The sequence below is a fragment of the Dermacentor variabilis genome, chromosome 6 (genome assembly GCF_050947875.1).
Source record: "Dermacentor variabilis isolate Ectoservices chromosome 6, ASM5094787v1, whole genome shotgun sequence".
NCBI lineage: Eukaryota > Metazoa > Arthropoda > Arachnida > Ixodida > Ixodidae > Dermacentor > Dermacentor variabilis.
In genome coordinates, this window is record NC_134573.1 from 198,137,765 (window position 1) to 198,153,216 (window position 15,452).

Here is a 15,452-nt window from a genome sequence, read left to right on the forward strand (position 1 = left end):
CCTTATTTGCCGACGTATTGATAAAGAGTGCACACCAACGCGTGCATACGCCTGAGTGTGTTCAGGGATTTTATAGTACATAATACGTTTTAACTTCACCGGAGGGCCATGATTCTTTGCTATAAACTATTTTCTACGTCGCAGGGAGCGCATGGAATACGCAGTGCCCGCGGCGTAAGCGTTCCACCACCGTTCTCGAACTCGTCAGGTCGCACTTAACCAGCATTTCCCTAAGTGACATTAGTAAACAGTTGGATAAATTTGACGTATTGCTGAGTTAACACATTGTTCTATAATTTCAGCGAAGCGCTGTTCTCATTTCAAGTCAAGCGAGCCTTCTATGTGTCTATTGTAACAAACGTCAGTATGACGTCAGTTGAACCCTATGACGTCAGTAGCCGCAAATGCGCGCGTTGCCAAACTACCAAGGCAGTCAAGAGTAAATGAAAAAAGAACATATTTATAAAATATTGAGACCCTAAAATTTACTCATATTTTACAGTGTGGACGTTTTATGTACCCGGTACATAAAACATAAAGCTGCATTGCGAAAACATGACCCCTTTCAGAACAGCTATATTCAAGATATCTAATGAATGCAACTAAGCGATGATTTCATCTTACAATGTTGTTCTATTCTAACGAGACTGTCCCACACTGCGCGTTGTACCCATTATGGACAAATAAAATCTTTACATGGAATGCGTTGGGAAGTCAAGGCTTCTTGCTGTAGGTGGACCTGCCAGTTATCTGAATACAGCGCTACGGTATAGACACGACGTTATTACGCCAGATAAACTCGTTCGAAATAGCCGGTCACACAGCGTCCTGTGTACAGCGTCAAACACATGTACTTTTCAGCCTCAAGTAACGAATTTGTTGTCAATGCCGCCCTCCGTGCGCAGTCTCGGATGCTGTGCGCTGCTCGAGATCGGATCGCAACTCCTGCAACGAGTGCAGCAGCGTAAGCCTGCGGAAGTGCATCAGTTCGCGGTGGAGCTGAATCCTCTGATCGCGCGAAGCCTGCTCCTCGATACGGGCCTCGTGGATCTTCTGCTCGACCACCACCCTCTGGGCTTGCAGACGCCGTACTTTGTCGGCAAACGTCTCAGTTGTTTGTAGCTGTGAGGAACACTCAGATAAGGGCGTCGTGGTGCAGCTGCTTCCAGGGTCACAAGCCGAGTCAGTCTGCGGTGTTCCAGCTTTCACAACGGTCACCGCGTCGCTGCTACCCTCGGACTGGAGGAAGTCCTCAGAGTAGGCCTCGTCGTCGCTACTGTCGCTGATACGGGTACCCGTCAATGCTCGACGGGCGATACAGGTTTCACCCCGCTGCTGTCTCGTCGACTCCGGTAGCTGCGTCGTCATGCACAGGTCACTGGATCCAGTGAGGGGCGATGGTCGCCGGTCCAAGGCCCACGATGTGCGAAGACGAAGCGGAGAACCGCCCTGAATGCTCGAGTCGCAAGGCGCGCGGCTACGCAGCGATCCCATCGAGGACCAATGGTCGCGAGGCTCGCGCGGCGGCAGCAGCAGGCTCATATCCCCATAATCGCCCTCGGAGCCGGTGGAGGAGTGCGATCCGGCCCAACCGGAGTCTGCCGAGCTGCTTCCGCAGGGGCTTCGCGAAGACGCAATCCACGGGTTTGTCTTGATGCCGCTCCTCTGGCGCGCGTCTGCCGGCGACGTCTGACCCAGAAAGCTGGTGCGGATGTGCACTGATAGCTTGGGCGGATTGCTGGTTCGCGGCTCCACTTCTAGGCGGGCATGGCATCCTAAATGTGAGGTGCCTTCGCCTTCAGCGGTCGTATGCAGCGGTGAGGTGCACTTGTCAGACGGGAAGCTGCATTGGGGCGACGCCTGTTGCTTTGTGGGTGTCTTTTTGGACCTCTTGCGTGACCGGCCGATGTGCACCTCTACCCAGCGAATGAGTTTCATGGTTGTTTCCTCCTGCAAGCAAGGACAAGGAATCAGCTTTGCGACAGCAGCTGTCCCTTAAAGACATAAGAAGGTTACAATGGTTCTCTTTTCACAAAGCTTGCATAAATCAATGCATTGCATAACTCCAAGCCTCGTAGTTCGAATGTCGGCATAGAAACCATAAATGGGCTATGCCTATGCCTGCAAATTTCCCAACTACATCACTCCATTTGGTTTCCTGTCGTCCTAGACTGCGCTTTCATTCCGTTGGTACCCATTCTGCAATTTTAACAGACCACAAGTTATCTGCCCTACGTATTACATGTCCTGCCCAACTCCATTTCTTCCTCTTGATCTTAAATAAAGAATAATGGCTTCTCTCTTTTCTCTATAATTCACAACGCTGTCTTCCTGTATCTTAACGTTGTGCAAATCATTTTTTCATTCCGTCGCTCACTACGCGGTTATTAACTTGTCGCAAGTTATGGCCCCACATGCTAGTACCGTGCGTTAGTCAGTGCAGGAGTACGTTTATCTAGGTCAGTTACTCACAGGGGACCCTGATCATAACTAGGAAATTTACAGAAGAATCAAAAATGTGTTGGAGTGCATACGGCAGGCATTACCAAATCCTGACTGGGAGATCACCCCGATCATTGAAAAGTGTACAATCATTGCATTCTACCGGTGCTAACATATGGGGCAGAAGCTTGGAGACTGACAAAGAAGCTTGAGAACAAGTTAAGAACCGCGCACAAAATGAATGGAACAAAAAATGTTAAGCGTAACGTTAAGGGACAGGAATATATTGTTGTGGATCAGAGAGAAAACGGGGATAGCCGATCTTGTAGCTAACATTAAGAGAAAAAAATGTAGCTAGGCAGGCCATCTAATGCGCAGGGCAGATAACCGGTGGGCCATTATAGTGACAGAATGGGAGCCAAGGGAAGGGAAGCCAGTCAAGGACAGCAGAAAGCTAGGTCGCGTGAAGAACTTGGAAAATTTACAGGTGCAAGTTATAATCAGCTAAGGCAAGGCAGGAGTAATTGAAGATCCCTGGGAGAGGCCTTCGTACTTCTAGTGGAAAAAAAGGGTGATGATGATGATAGTACTGATAGAATGCAATGATTGTTCACTTATGTTAAACAACAGTGAGAAGCTGTCGGTCATCAGTTGGTAATAGCTTCTGTATGTGCTCCAGCCCATTATTTATCTGTAAATTTCCTTCTTGTGACCCGTGTGCCCCGGTACTAATTGGCCTTGGCAAACATACTCTCGCACAAATTCTAGAGGCTAACTGCCAATCACGAATTATCGCTTTTTTTGCTAGGGTATTGAACGTTATTACCTTGGTCTTTTGCATATTAATCTTCAAACCTACCCTTACACTATGTTGGCTGAAGTCCTCAGTCGTTATTTGCAAGTCATGTTCAGCGTTGATGAACAGGCACAATGTCACCTACAAACGGCAGATTCCTGATACGTTTCCTGTTGCCTCTCACACCTAATCCTATCCATGCAGCCTAACAGTTTTAATACTTCTAAGCATGAAGCGACCAGCATTGGAGAGATCGCGTCTTCTTGCTGACCCCCTTCTTAATCGGTATTTCATTTGTTTTCGTGTGAAGAATTAAGGTAGCAGTAGAATCATAGATATTTCCAACATATTCACGAGTGCGTCTTTTGCTTCTTCACTACGCAATGTCTTCATGACTGCTGGTAAATCGAACGCCTTTTCGTACATGAAAGCCATACATAAGCAAGTACATTTTCATATATTCATTTGCAATTGCATGTAACCTCTGCAAGTAATTATTTTCTGCTTATGCTTAATAGAGACGAGTACGTGCGCACTCAGTAGAACGTGAAATTGGGTATGTAACTTTACATTGAACAAAACGTCCTATTGAGCGTGGTTTGGACGATGCAGGGCGGGCACTTCGTCAAAGGGACAAAGTTCATGCTCGACCATTAACGCTGCCGATCCGTCACTAACTTACCTAACGTAACCATATCCAGCTTTCCTTGACATCAGGGCTTAGTTCGCTTGAGTGCCACCACGTGGCGTATTGACCTTAAGCTTTTCAAACTTCGCGTGGGGACGTAGTGATGGCGCCAACGAAACAAAAAATAAAAGTATTAAGAGCCATCCCTGCGCACTAAACTTCACCACAAAGCTTGTGACTCAGTGTTCTAAAGAGCAGCCGCTCGTCGGTTGGAGATGACTTATTCTAAGAGCGTTTAGTCTGACTAGGCGAACCCACGATGATTGATTACGGAATTTTCAGAGGCTTCCCAAAAGGCAGCCACGGTTTTTTCAAACCCCTTGCCTTTTCCTTTCGGCGGAAGCACTTCGCGACAGCTTTATGCGGAATCACGCTGTACAATGTAAATTGTCGCGACATTCAAAAAAAGAAAAAATCAGTACGCAGGACCAGGATGAGAGAAATAAAAAACCAGCTCTGTATTCAGAGACCACAAGGCCGACGCGCCAACTTGGTCTTCTTTCAAAGGGAGCGTGGTCGCTCCTCGTGTCCCTTAATTCGTTTTCTTTTTTATTTACTTATTAATACTGCGGAGTCACGTGACTGCAAGCAGGGGTGGGCACAGAAAATACACAATAAAATACCATAATATGAAAAAACGTCACACAAACACACACAAAATACGATCATACACATGTTACATTGCACACATACACATCGTACGAACGCATTACAAAGTTCACACACTCGAGACTCTCAAGTTAACAAGAAACGTTTCCACATTCGGGCTATCCACTACACACTGCGGCAATTTGTTCCAATTGGTAAATGTGTTTACAAAAAATGAGTACTTAAATTTATTACTATGAGCTCGATATTCTTGAATCATTTTTCCATTGTTATAACGTCTACCTGCGCGCGAAACATGAGTAATGTACTCATGATGATTGATTTTGACTATATTATTATATATTAAGTAAAAAAAATTCAGTCTGGCCTTGGTGCGTCTCGCCTGTAGTGATTTTAAGCCAAGAAAATTTATCATTTTTGTTACACTGCCTGTTCCTCTGTATCTATTGAAAATAAAACGGGCTGCGATCCGTTGTACTCTTTCAAGCTTTGCTATGTTTTTTGCTGTGAATGGATCCCATAAACAAGAAGCGTACTCGAATCGAGGCCGCACCAAAGCCTTATACGGTGCCAACTTCACCTGAAATGAAGCATTGGGCAGTTTACGTCGCAAACACCAGAGGGACTCAAGAGCACTCGCGCAAATAGTGTCGATATGCATGTCCCAGTTCAAGCTGCTAGTGATTTGAACTCCAAGTTATTTTATAACTGGTGATTCTCTAAGCGTCACTCCACCTATAGTGTATGGATATAGCAGAACCGTTTTCTTTTTACATATTCGGAGTACTAAGCATTTCTCAGGGTTAAGAAACGTGCGCCATTCAGAGCGCCAGCTCGATATTTTACACAGATTGTTGTTTAACCTATTTTGATCCGCTGTGGAATTCACTGTTGTATACAGAACACAGTCGTCTATAAAATGTTTAATTTTAACTTCAGAATCTACCACATTCACTGTGTAATTTATATAGATTAGAAACAGAATAGGCCCCAGTACTGATCCATGAGGGACACCAGATGAGACAGGAAGGACATCTGAACAGTGATTATCGATTTGGACGTATTGAAATCTGTTATCAAGATGTGCTCTGATAAGATCAATAAGGTTGGAAGAGATTCCGGCTACGTAAAGCTTTTCTATGTGCTTACTATGGGAAACCTTGTCAAAGGCTTTGGCGAAGTCCAAAAATACTGCATACGTTTGCTGTCTATTGTTAACTGCGATGAAAAAGTCATGACAAGAAGAAGCCAGCTGAGAGACAGTCGATAAACCGTCCAAAACCATGTTGCAGATCAGATAAGAAATGAGTCTCCTCTAGGAACTCAGTTAAGGATCGGCAGATTACATGTTCAAAGATTTTGTAGCTGGTTGCGGCCAAGGATATTGGGCAGTAGTTGGACGCGCAGGAACGATCGTTAGCCTTAAAGATGGGTATAACATGAGCGGTTTTCCATGCAGATTGGACAGAGCAGTGCGCCAAACAGACGTTAAAAATCACGTACAGGTAATAGGATATCCATTCTGCATATCGCTGCAGGAAAGCTGCAGGAATGTTATCAGGACCATTCCACTTTTTAATGTCAAGCTTCAGAAGTAAATTAACAATACCTTCGCGGGAAATAACAACGTCAGACACAGAAGTGTAGCCTTCTGGTTTATAACAAGAACTGACATCATTATCAGCATACGCCGAATGAAGGTACTCATTAAATATATCTACAACAGCTTTTGGACCTGTAAGAGGCGAATTGTTGGCTATTAAGGAGATACTTAGTTTATTACCATTAATGTTTCTCCAGAACTTTTCTGGTGCTTTACTGAGAAAGTTGCCTGACCTAACGGTAAAAAAAGTCCTTAGCTAGCTTGATCTTGTTCCTTAACTGACTGCTTAGTATGTTCATGCTAGTTTCATTACGTCGACCAGGTCTCTTGCTAGCGTTTAGTCGTGACATTAGACGCTCTTCCTATAAAGCCTCGTCCCGATGCTTTATCGTCGCGGCAGCAGGACCGGGACACGCTTGCGGTGCAGTGAATTCACTCGGACAAACAGGGCTTCATCCGGACCACGTGCACAATCTCCGGTGGACGCCGTCGACGCTTTGAGCAATGCGGGCTATCGGGAGCAACCTAATAGTTGACATCGGTGAGCCGCCAAAGAACTTTATGCCGCGAGCGCCTTAACAGTTTCTTCGAAAGGCCGCGATGGCGAATGCGAGTCCAAACCCAAACTCTCTTCCTGAGCTCGTAGGAGACTTGAGTGAGCTCGTAGAGTCTTGAGTGTCTGCCGAATTTTAAGCTTAGTAATTGCTGTCACACCAGGTACTGTTGCGCAGAAAAGAGGGCGCGCGCGCTCTGCGCATTGACGTGTCGGAGCGGCGGTGGTCGGCGGCCAGCGATGTAGGAGTGTGCACGCTAGTGTGCGGCTCCCGAGGACGGCCGGTCAAGTACGTCACTGCGGGAGAAGCGCGTGCCGCTGCGCCTAAGTGAGGAGGTCGCCTTTGTACCACACGTTTACTTCCCATTGCAGCTCGTTACGTCTTGCAAATAAGTCTAACCTCGAGAACTGACAGGCCGAGCAGGTGACACGCAACAAATACTGGGAACGGAGAGAGACCGGATGACCAGCTTTAACGAGATCACCAAACACTATAAATTGGGAAGGGCCCATTTCCCCCCGGCACACTCCTCGTTAAATAGACGGCAAGCGACGGCATGGCGCCTCTTACAAACAGATACATATCCGAACCCGGTGGCCTACCACCGCTACTACCCGGACCTTTACACGGATAGATGTAGATTCTGTGAAGAAAGGGCGGACCTACAACATATTGTTTGGGCTTGTCCTCGTACACCCATACAGAATAAAATAATTAAGACCAGAGAGCAGTGGGAGACCGCGTTGCTCAGCTGTGCACCGGAAGACCAACTCAAGGCAATCCAGCAGGCCGAAGATGCCGCCAGGGCCCAAGGGCTCGAGGCCGTCATTTAGGTAGAGGCCTAGGTCTCAAATCTGCTGTGCACAAATAAAGTTTATTCCTCCTCCTCCCGAACCAGGCACGTACCCAGGATTCTTTTTCGGGGGGGGGGGGGGGCAACCCAAGGTAACTCTTCCTAAGGTAACGAAGGGTGGGGGGGGGGGGGGGGGCTTTACTAGTACAAATGTGAATAATGCCCTCCATTCGCTACAAGGTCGCGTAAATCCGCAAAAGAGAACTGAAATAAGCTGTACCTCACAGGTGCATCTCACTGTGAGGTGTATCTCACTGTGAGATACACCCCTCCTTTACTTGGCAAACAAGGAAGCACATAAAATGGACTCGCGCATGACAGAAGCGCAGGAATAACGCTGCCAAGAACAAGTAAACAAGCGAAAGTAAAAAAATGAAGAATTCTAATAGCGTTTTTTGAATTAGCCTTGGAAGAATTATAGAGAAATATATATGTTTGCGGAACAATTACAGTTTTTTGGATCCTTCGTTTACTGTTCTACCAATTAAGTTGCCAAAACCGACCCGTGTTGCTATTTGGGAAGTTGCGTAACGATGCGTGGTCACCAGACCCGTACAACCACGTAGAGCGCAAGACGCTGCGGTTCTAGACGTACTGCGCCCACCGCGGAAAGTTAGAAAAACACTCACATTAGCGCAGCAGAGAAGTGGCTACGTCAGGCAGCTCCACTGATAACTGTAGAAGCCTGATTCAAAATACATGGAATTATTCTCTACTTCCGACGGCCTTTTCTCTATATACTTCCTTTCGAAATATTGAGATGTTGATCCACAAATATTTTCACAAACAACAGTTAAATTTGTTAATTTTCGCTTTTCCTTCCTGTTTGGCTGTCGCCTTGGCTCTTCCCCTTAGTAGATCGCTTAATTTCTAAACTCATTGCGATACATCTTTCCAGTTGCCAATTTTGCACGAAAAGTGCTGTACAATTAGAGAAAAGCCAGACGAGGTAACGAGTGACAATGATATTGTTTATGGTTTTACCGGCTATTGCAGGGTATGATGATGGAAGCTGATTGGCATCATTTTATGCTTCCGAGGATCTGCCAGCGTCGCGGCGAGCCGTGACTCAAGGATATAATGAAGCAAAAGGAAAACTGTAACGCAAGCGGCGTTTTCTCCGGCCGCAACTCGTTCCTCGAGCGCAAAGATCAGCTCACTACGAACCGAATCAGTTGCTGTACCAGTCTAAACAAAGAAGGTTTAACTATTGAAGCAGCAGCGATGCGCGTGATCGTTCAATAGATGGTGACAACTGAACTCATCTCGATTTAATCGCGCGGGCACCGAATCGATGAGAAAACTAGCTTTCACGCCCCTGAAGATGTCGATAACTACCGCCATCCAAAAGGAGCGAAAAAATTGACAAGCATTTCACTCTGTGAAGATGGAATGGCAGCGAGAGCTGACGACAGTCAAAGCTCTCAAACGAAAAGCAAAGTGCTTCACCCACGTATGGGGAGTGCTTAACACCTCGTTTACCTCCGCCGTGGGTCGGCCCGGCATTGCGCTATCTTCGGGATCGGCCTACGTATGGAGAGTGCTTAACGCCTGCTTCACCTCCACCGCGGGCAGGCCCGGCATTGCACTACGGTCGGGCCGACCCGCGGTGGAGGTGAAGCAGGCCTTAAGCACTGCCCATACGTGGGTCAGTCCCGAAGATAGTGCCATACATGGCCCACCCACGACGGAGGCGAAGCAGGCGTTGAGCGCTGCCCATACGTGGGCCTATCCCGAAGATTTCGAAGGGCTCGTTATAGGTTCCCGAGCCCACAGGGGTATGGGCCATTGAGCTTGGACCCTTTTTGCACTATCACCAGGATCGGCCCACATGATGATTTTTTCTGTTGACGGATGACGGAAAAACTATGTAAGGTTATTCATATACAGCTCTCGCTGTAAAAGGCATCAGAATGTTGGCTGCCGAATAGATTGATTTGTCAGCGCTTTAGGAATGTGTGTGAAGAGTGGTGGTGTGGTCGGGGAGGGAGGGGTGTATGCGGCTTAATTTCGGGGGGGGGGGGGGTGGCCCGATAATGTTTCACATCAACGGCTAATACAAAAATTCTCTCGGTTAAACCTATGCATTCTAACGTACTAAAGGGGATCAAGACGTTCTTAACTAATCGCTCTCAATCTGTTCTAAATAACCAGTCCACCCATCTTTTTCCTTTAACATCAGGTGTCCCACAAGGCTCAGTTCTCGCCCCTCTTTTGTTTCTTATATATATCAACGACCTCCCACTGCTTGTACCTTGCCAAATTAGAATGTTTGCTGACGACTGCGTTATATACCGCCGAGTAACTAACACTATGGATCAAGAAGCCTTTCAACAGGATCTTAATCACATCCAACAATGGTGTGAATATTGGCTCATGATTCTTAACCCTAGAAAATGCAAGCTCCTTTCCATTACCCGTCGACACAAGATTCATGCGTTTCAATACACAATCGCTAATGAGTCCGTAGAATCTGTGTCGTCTTTAAAATACTTAGGCATCACATTATCTAATGATCTAACATGGAAAGAACATATTACTAACGTGATATCATCAGCCAACAAAACATTGGAATTTCTTAAACGTCACCTTCGCCTCGTCCCACCTCACGTGAAATTGCTTGCTTACAAATCGCTCGTTCGACCTAAACTAGAATATGCATCAGCCATATGGGACCCGCATCATGCTAACCTCATAAATGATCTAGAAGCAGTCCAAAATAGTGCTACAAGGTTCATCCATTCTTCCTATTCATATGAGGTCAGTGTTTCAGCTCTGAAAACAAAATCTGCCTTATCGCCTCTCTGAGTTCGCCGTCGCATAGCCTTCCTATTACTGTACCACAAGTTCTATCACTCATCACTTAATCGTGCACCTTACATCATGCCAGCCTCGGACATTTCTCACCGCACCAACCCCAACCTTCAAGTTTTCCATCCACGTGCCCGAACGGTTACTTTTTCAACTTCCTTCTACCCGCCTGCAGCTAAACATTGGAACGGCCTTCCCCAATATATCGTTGATATCACCTGTGCGTCATCCTTCCCTGAAAATTTAAATAACCTTTTTTGTATATAAACACATGTGACATTGTTCATGCTTTATAGCTATATATATATATATATATATATATATATATAAGTGATCCAGGGCTGAAATGAACGTCCCGACGATGACTGTCTTAACTGTGCTTTTGGCTAGTCTGAGACGCCAGAAGACGGTCACGGGCAATGCGACGTGCTGTGGCCGCGCGAACAATGGCGTCGTGAGCATAGAATATGGTATTGGCGGTATCGGAAGGGAGCAGCGAGTCAAGAGGCAGGAGTGGGTCACGGCCATATAGTAGATAGAACGGAGAATAACCAGTAATATCGTGACGCGAGGAATTGTACGCAAACGCCACGAAGAATAAGGTGCCGTGCCAATCCCAGTGATCATCGGACGCGTACATGGAAAGCATGTCCGTGAGTGTACGGTTGAGACGCTCGGTAAGTCCGTTTGTCTGTGGGTGGTAGGCCGTCGTAACTTGTGGGACGTGGAGCAAGAGCGAAGGTCGTCGACAACCTTAGAAAGAAAACAGCAGCCCCAATCAGTGAGTAGCTGACGTGGGCCACCATGATGTAGGATCACTTCATGAAGGAGAAAATCAGCCACATCAGTTGCCCAGCTCGTAGGGAGGGCCTGCGTTTTGGTATAACGCGTGGTATACTCCGTCGCAACGGCCACCCAATTGTCGCCCGAGGATGAAGTTGGAAATGGGCCAAGGAGGTCCAGGCCGACGCGGTAAAATGGCTCACTGGGGATATCTATAGGCTGAAGGTGCCCAGCGGTAGAAAATGGAGACTGCTTGCGGCGTGGGCAAAGTTTGCAGGCTGCGACGTAACTTCGAACAGAGCGATATAGCCCAGGCCAGAAAAATCGCCTGTGAACAAGGTCGTACGTACGGGTGACACCCGAATGACCAGCGGTGGGCGCATCGTGTAACTGCGATAGAATGGTCGAGCGCAGGTGCTGGGGATCGACGAGAAGCAGTTCAGCACCCTGTGGACTCATATTGCGTCGGTATAAGGTCCCGTCCTGGAGAACAAACATACGGAGGGAAACGTCCTGTTGCTCCGAGGTAAGGCGTTTCTTTTCATTCATTCATTCATTTCATTTCGTTTCATGTCATTCATTCATTTATTTCATTCATTCATTTCTTGAAAGGGGTATCGGAGGGAGGGGGTTCAACTGCAGTGAACCGTGTTCTTGAATTTTTCCGTGAGAGCGCCTTTGGGTTGAGTTTCACATTTGCATTGTTATTTCTGGATCCCGTGCGTGCTGGAGGTATCAGCCTCGCTCAAAAAAGGTATTTTAAACTACCAGTCGGCTAATTCGAAGCTTGTAAAAAGGGGAATTGCAAAAAACTGCCTGTGTGCTGCTCTTGATAAGTCCTGCCAGCATGAAATGCAACATAGCGTTTTTTACAGCTACAAAGACTGCACAGCGCAGGATTCAATATGAGATGGTCACCTCGGTGGTAGAAACCCTTGACAAGGAAGCGCAGGGTCCATCAGAGCTCCGCCCAAGCGTAGAGCCGCAACGCCGACGACCTGTTGCCATCCCGTACTACGACCAAACCTCTCACCGCCTCAAAAAGGTGGCTGAAAAAATGTGAAGTCCCGGTGGCCTTTACGGCGCCCAAGAAACTGGCGGGTATGTGCAACATGGTGCAGGGAAGGAAGAAAAGAAATGAATGCAATATCAAGCACGTTGACAGCTGCGTCCCTTGCAGATTAGGGGTACTGTACGAGATACCCCTTTCTTGTGGCAACAGCTACATAGGGCAGACGGGACAGTGTCTTAACGTCAGATTGCAGGAGCACCGAGCAGGGGTAGAAGGATTGGCGGGGGGGGGGGTGGCAAACTGGCTGACCATTGTCGCCACTGTCGTAATTGCACGCCTACGGTCCGTGACACTAAAGTCTTGAAGATGTTCGCGTCACAACTGAGCCGCGAAATCTATGAAGCTTACTGTATAAAAATGCAATCTGGCAGCTGCGTAAGCAGCTCTTCAGTGTCACTGAGTGATAAAGAGTTTAATCATTTACATGCAAATTTGTGCCACTCACGCCCGCATGCCAATGACGAGTGATGGTTAATTGTCCGATGATTATCAAGTGTGATTAAGATACATGTATAAATGTGGGCTTTCCCGCAGTAAATCTCAATTGAAGTTCCGCGCCTGTTCTGTGGGTTTTTTTCCTCGTCCGTTGTGGTTTGCGCGGTTACATGATGCATTCCAAGGTAAACTGAAGTGAAAGTACAGAATTTAATGTATTAAACTGTTGCAAGCATGATAATTCCCCCATATTTCGTACTTGTTGGTTCCAAATGTTCTTGCTGTTCAGTTTAGGTTACCTCAGGACATTTTTGCAGTAGTGAAGCGGTGCATCACGTTCATGCACAAAAAGAATGCATCATTTCTAATAGCTTCATGTCTTTCATCTATTTCCTTGTGAAACCAGCAGTGTGATCTCTTCTAATGTATAAACAAGCGCACAAATGTTCTGATTTGTGATCTTACTAATAATTAAGCTGTTAACATGCATTGTAGTTACGCGAATATCAATTTTACGGAGAGTAACAATATTTATTTACTATGCTGCTTAAGCACCCTAGAACAAACAGTGTACATTTGCTTGTGTTCTGTAGTCACAAATCATTACAATGTATATGACACACCTTTTCGCATTTTACATTGCAAAATTGTGCTTATTCAATTTCTGATGCAGTCAAAATTTCTGTTCCAGACATGCAGCGATGAGGACGGCACGAGTATAAAGCAACACACTCCATGCACTAAACAGAAGCTGCTGCCTGCTACAACAAGGTCATTGTGTGGACTTTGGCTGCTACTACAAGGTAAACAACACCTGGTTCAGAAATAGATATGCTTGATATATGCTGTATTGGATTGCTAGTCTTGAGATACATGTCATTTGTTAGTAGCAGATGATATGAGCGTTTGTTCATGTTTACAGTTCAGCATAATTGGTTCGAAAATAAAAGAAAACACTACATTAGTTTGGATAATCTCTGCTGTATCTCATGTGCCACTGTTCTGCCCCAACAGAGTCGGTGCCAAGTACATCTTGGTCATCACGGGAGGCCCCATCTACACCAACAGGAAGGGGCTGGAGCCGAATTCGCAAGACCACGAACGAAGAAGCCATTCCAGAATTATTTGGATGAGATATCAAGTCTACGGACAGTCCATCCTTCCACCAGCACGGATATTGGCCTGATCTGAAGTGAAAGCGCTAAAATGACGGAGGACAAAGAAGAAACACACATACACACAGGGCGCCACTTCCAACAATGTTTAATCAGGAAAAAACGCCACTGATTTATACTAGGAGCGCTATCACAGTTTCTCAGGGCGCATTCGCGTTCAGGTAAAGCAGTTCTTTGCGTGACAGTGATACGCAAAGAACTGCTCCCCGTTCCGTCCTTTCCTGCTGCTGCCGTGTGAAAATTTTGCTTGTGGCCTTCCTCGGCCATTATTTGGTGTCAACGGAGACTCCCATACATGATTACATGGTTCTAAGTGTATGAAGTTGATATCCACATGTGTGAAAAGGCCTGCAAACGCGGCTGCAAAATGGTGTTGTCCCCAAAACCGACCACGCCCATATTTAGAGAATGTGGGGCACCAAGTGTCAGTTACACATTAGTGGCATGTGAAAGAACAAAAAGAAACATGCAGGTTGGAAAGGCGGTAACGCTAAAATGCCGGGCACTCCATGTCGCTGTGTTGGCTGCGGCAGGAGATGCTTGCATCACCCGATTGCTTCGCAATGCAAGTTGCAAGCTTCAACGGCGACTGTCGGTGCAAACACGTGGGGCACACTGTCCAATCTGCTTGCGCTGCTGGTTATTGCTTGTTACCAGACTACCATGTGCGACGAAGGCAAGCACTATGCCTACAGTCGGACGGTTGAATGTGCCGCAAGCCACCCGTGTGCGTGTACGCTCACTGTTGTCATGTGGATTGTAGCCAATATATAGTCTGTACGGCCAATGCATAGATTGAGCGTTACGTTAGAGTATGCTGAAGCGATTTGATTGCAGAGTCTTGTTTCAATGTTGTCCCACTTGGTCATGGTTGCCGTTTCACATTTCTTGGATGTGGCGGCCTGGTCAATTGCGTTGGCCAACAGCCTCTCGAGGTAAGCACCTGCTCCTGCAGTCCGCACAGCGACACAAACTCCCTGTTTACATGTACTGTGATTGGTGCTCCCTGTTTGTCCTTTCCTGATGCAGCCGTGGGTAAAGTGTGCTTGTGGCCTTCTTTTCAAGTTCAAGTTCAAGTTCAAGTTCTTTATTTGCATAATAATCAGGTTACAAATGGGGATTATACATACATACAGAGGGAGGTCCCATAGTCAATAGACTGTACAGGGGACCTCCCATTACAAATGAGTAGGATATATGAATACAAAGCAGCTATATGCAAAGACAAAAGACACCATGTTAAGTTAGTCACTAGCTTACGCAGTAAAATATTTAACGAAACAAAGCACTTATTAATATAATGATAACGATCAAATTGTTATATTGAGTGCAAAAATTTACGAAGTTTTGATTTGAATGTGTAAAAATGAGAGAATATCCTAATATGACACGGTAATGAGTTCCAAAGTAATGTGGCTGAAAAGTTAGTAGTAAATTTACCATAATTAGTTCTAGGTTTTGGTAGTAAATAGCTGTTGGTAGAAGCGAAACGGGTAGACGTGGAAAATGGATACTGGCTGGTAGTAATTATAGGGAACGGGAGCTTTCCGTTAACAGATTTATAAACAAGTATTCCAAGTGAGTATTTATTTAGTTTCTGTAACGATAAAATGCCGTTAGATCTGAGCAAT

At 46.2% G+C, this 15,452-nt stretch overlaps 1 protein-coding gene across 2 annotated transcripts in view; it reads right to left on the minus strand.

The window, feature by feature from the left end:
* Window positions 1-459: 459 nt before the first annotated feature.
* LOC142586050 (uncharacterized) overlaps window positions 460-15,452 on the minus strand; it is a 79,668-nt gene continuing 64,675 nt past the window's right edge. For both annotated transcript variants that reach the window (XM_075697301.1, XM_075697300.1), the window contains one exon: window positions 460-1,950. In XM_075697301.1, the coding sequence (XP_075553416.1) occupies window positions 883-1,938 (1,056 nt within the window). In that variant the 5' untranslated portion in view covers window positions 1,939-1,950 and the 3' untranslated portion in view covers window positions 460-882. The remainder of the gene's footprint in view (window positions 1,951-15,452) is intronic.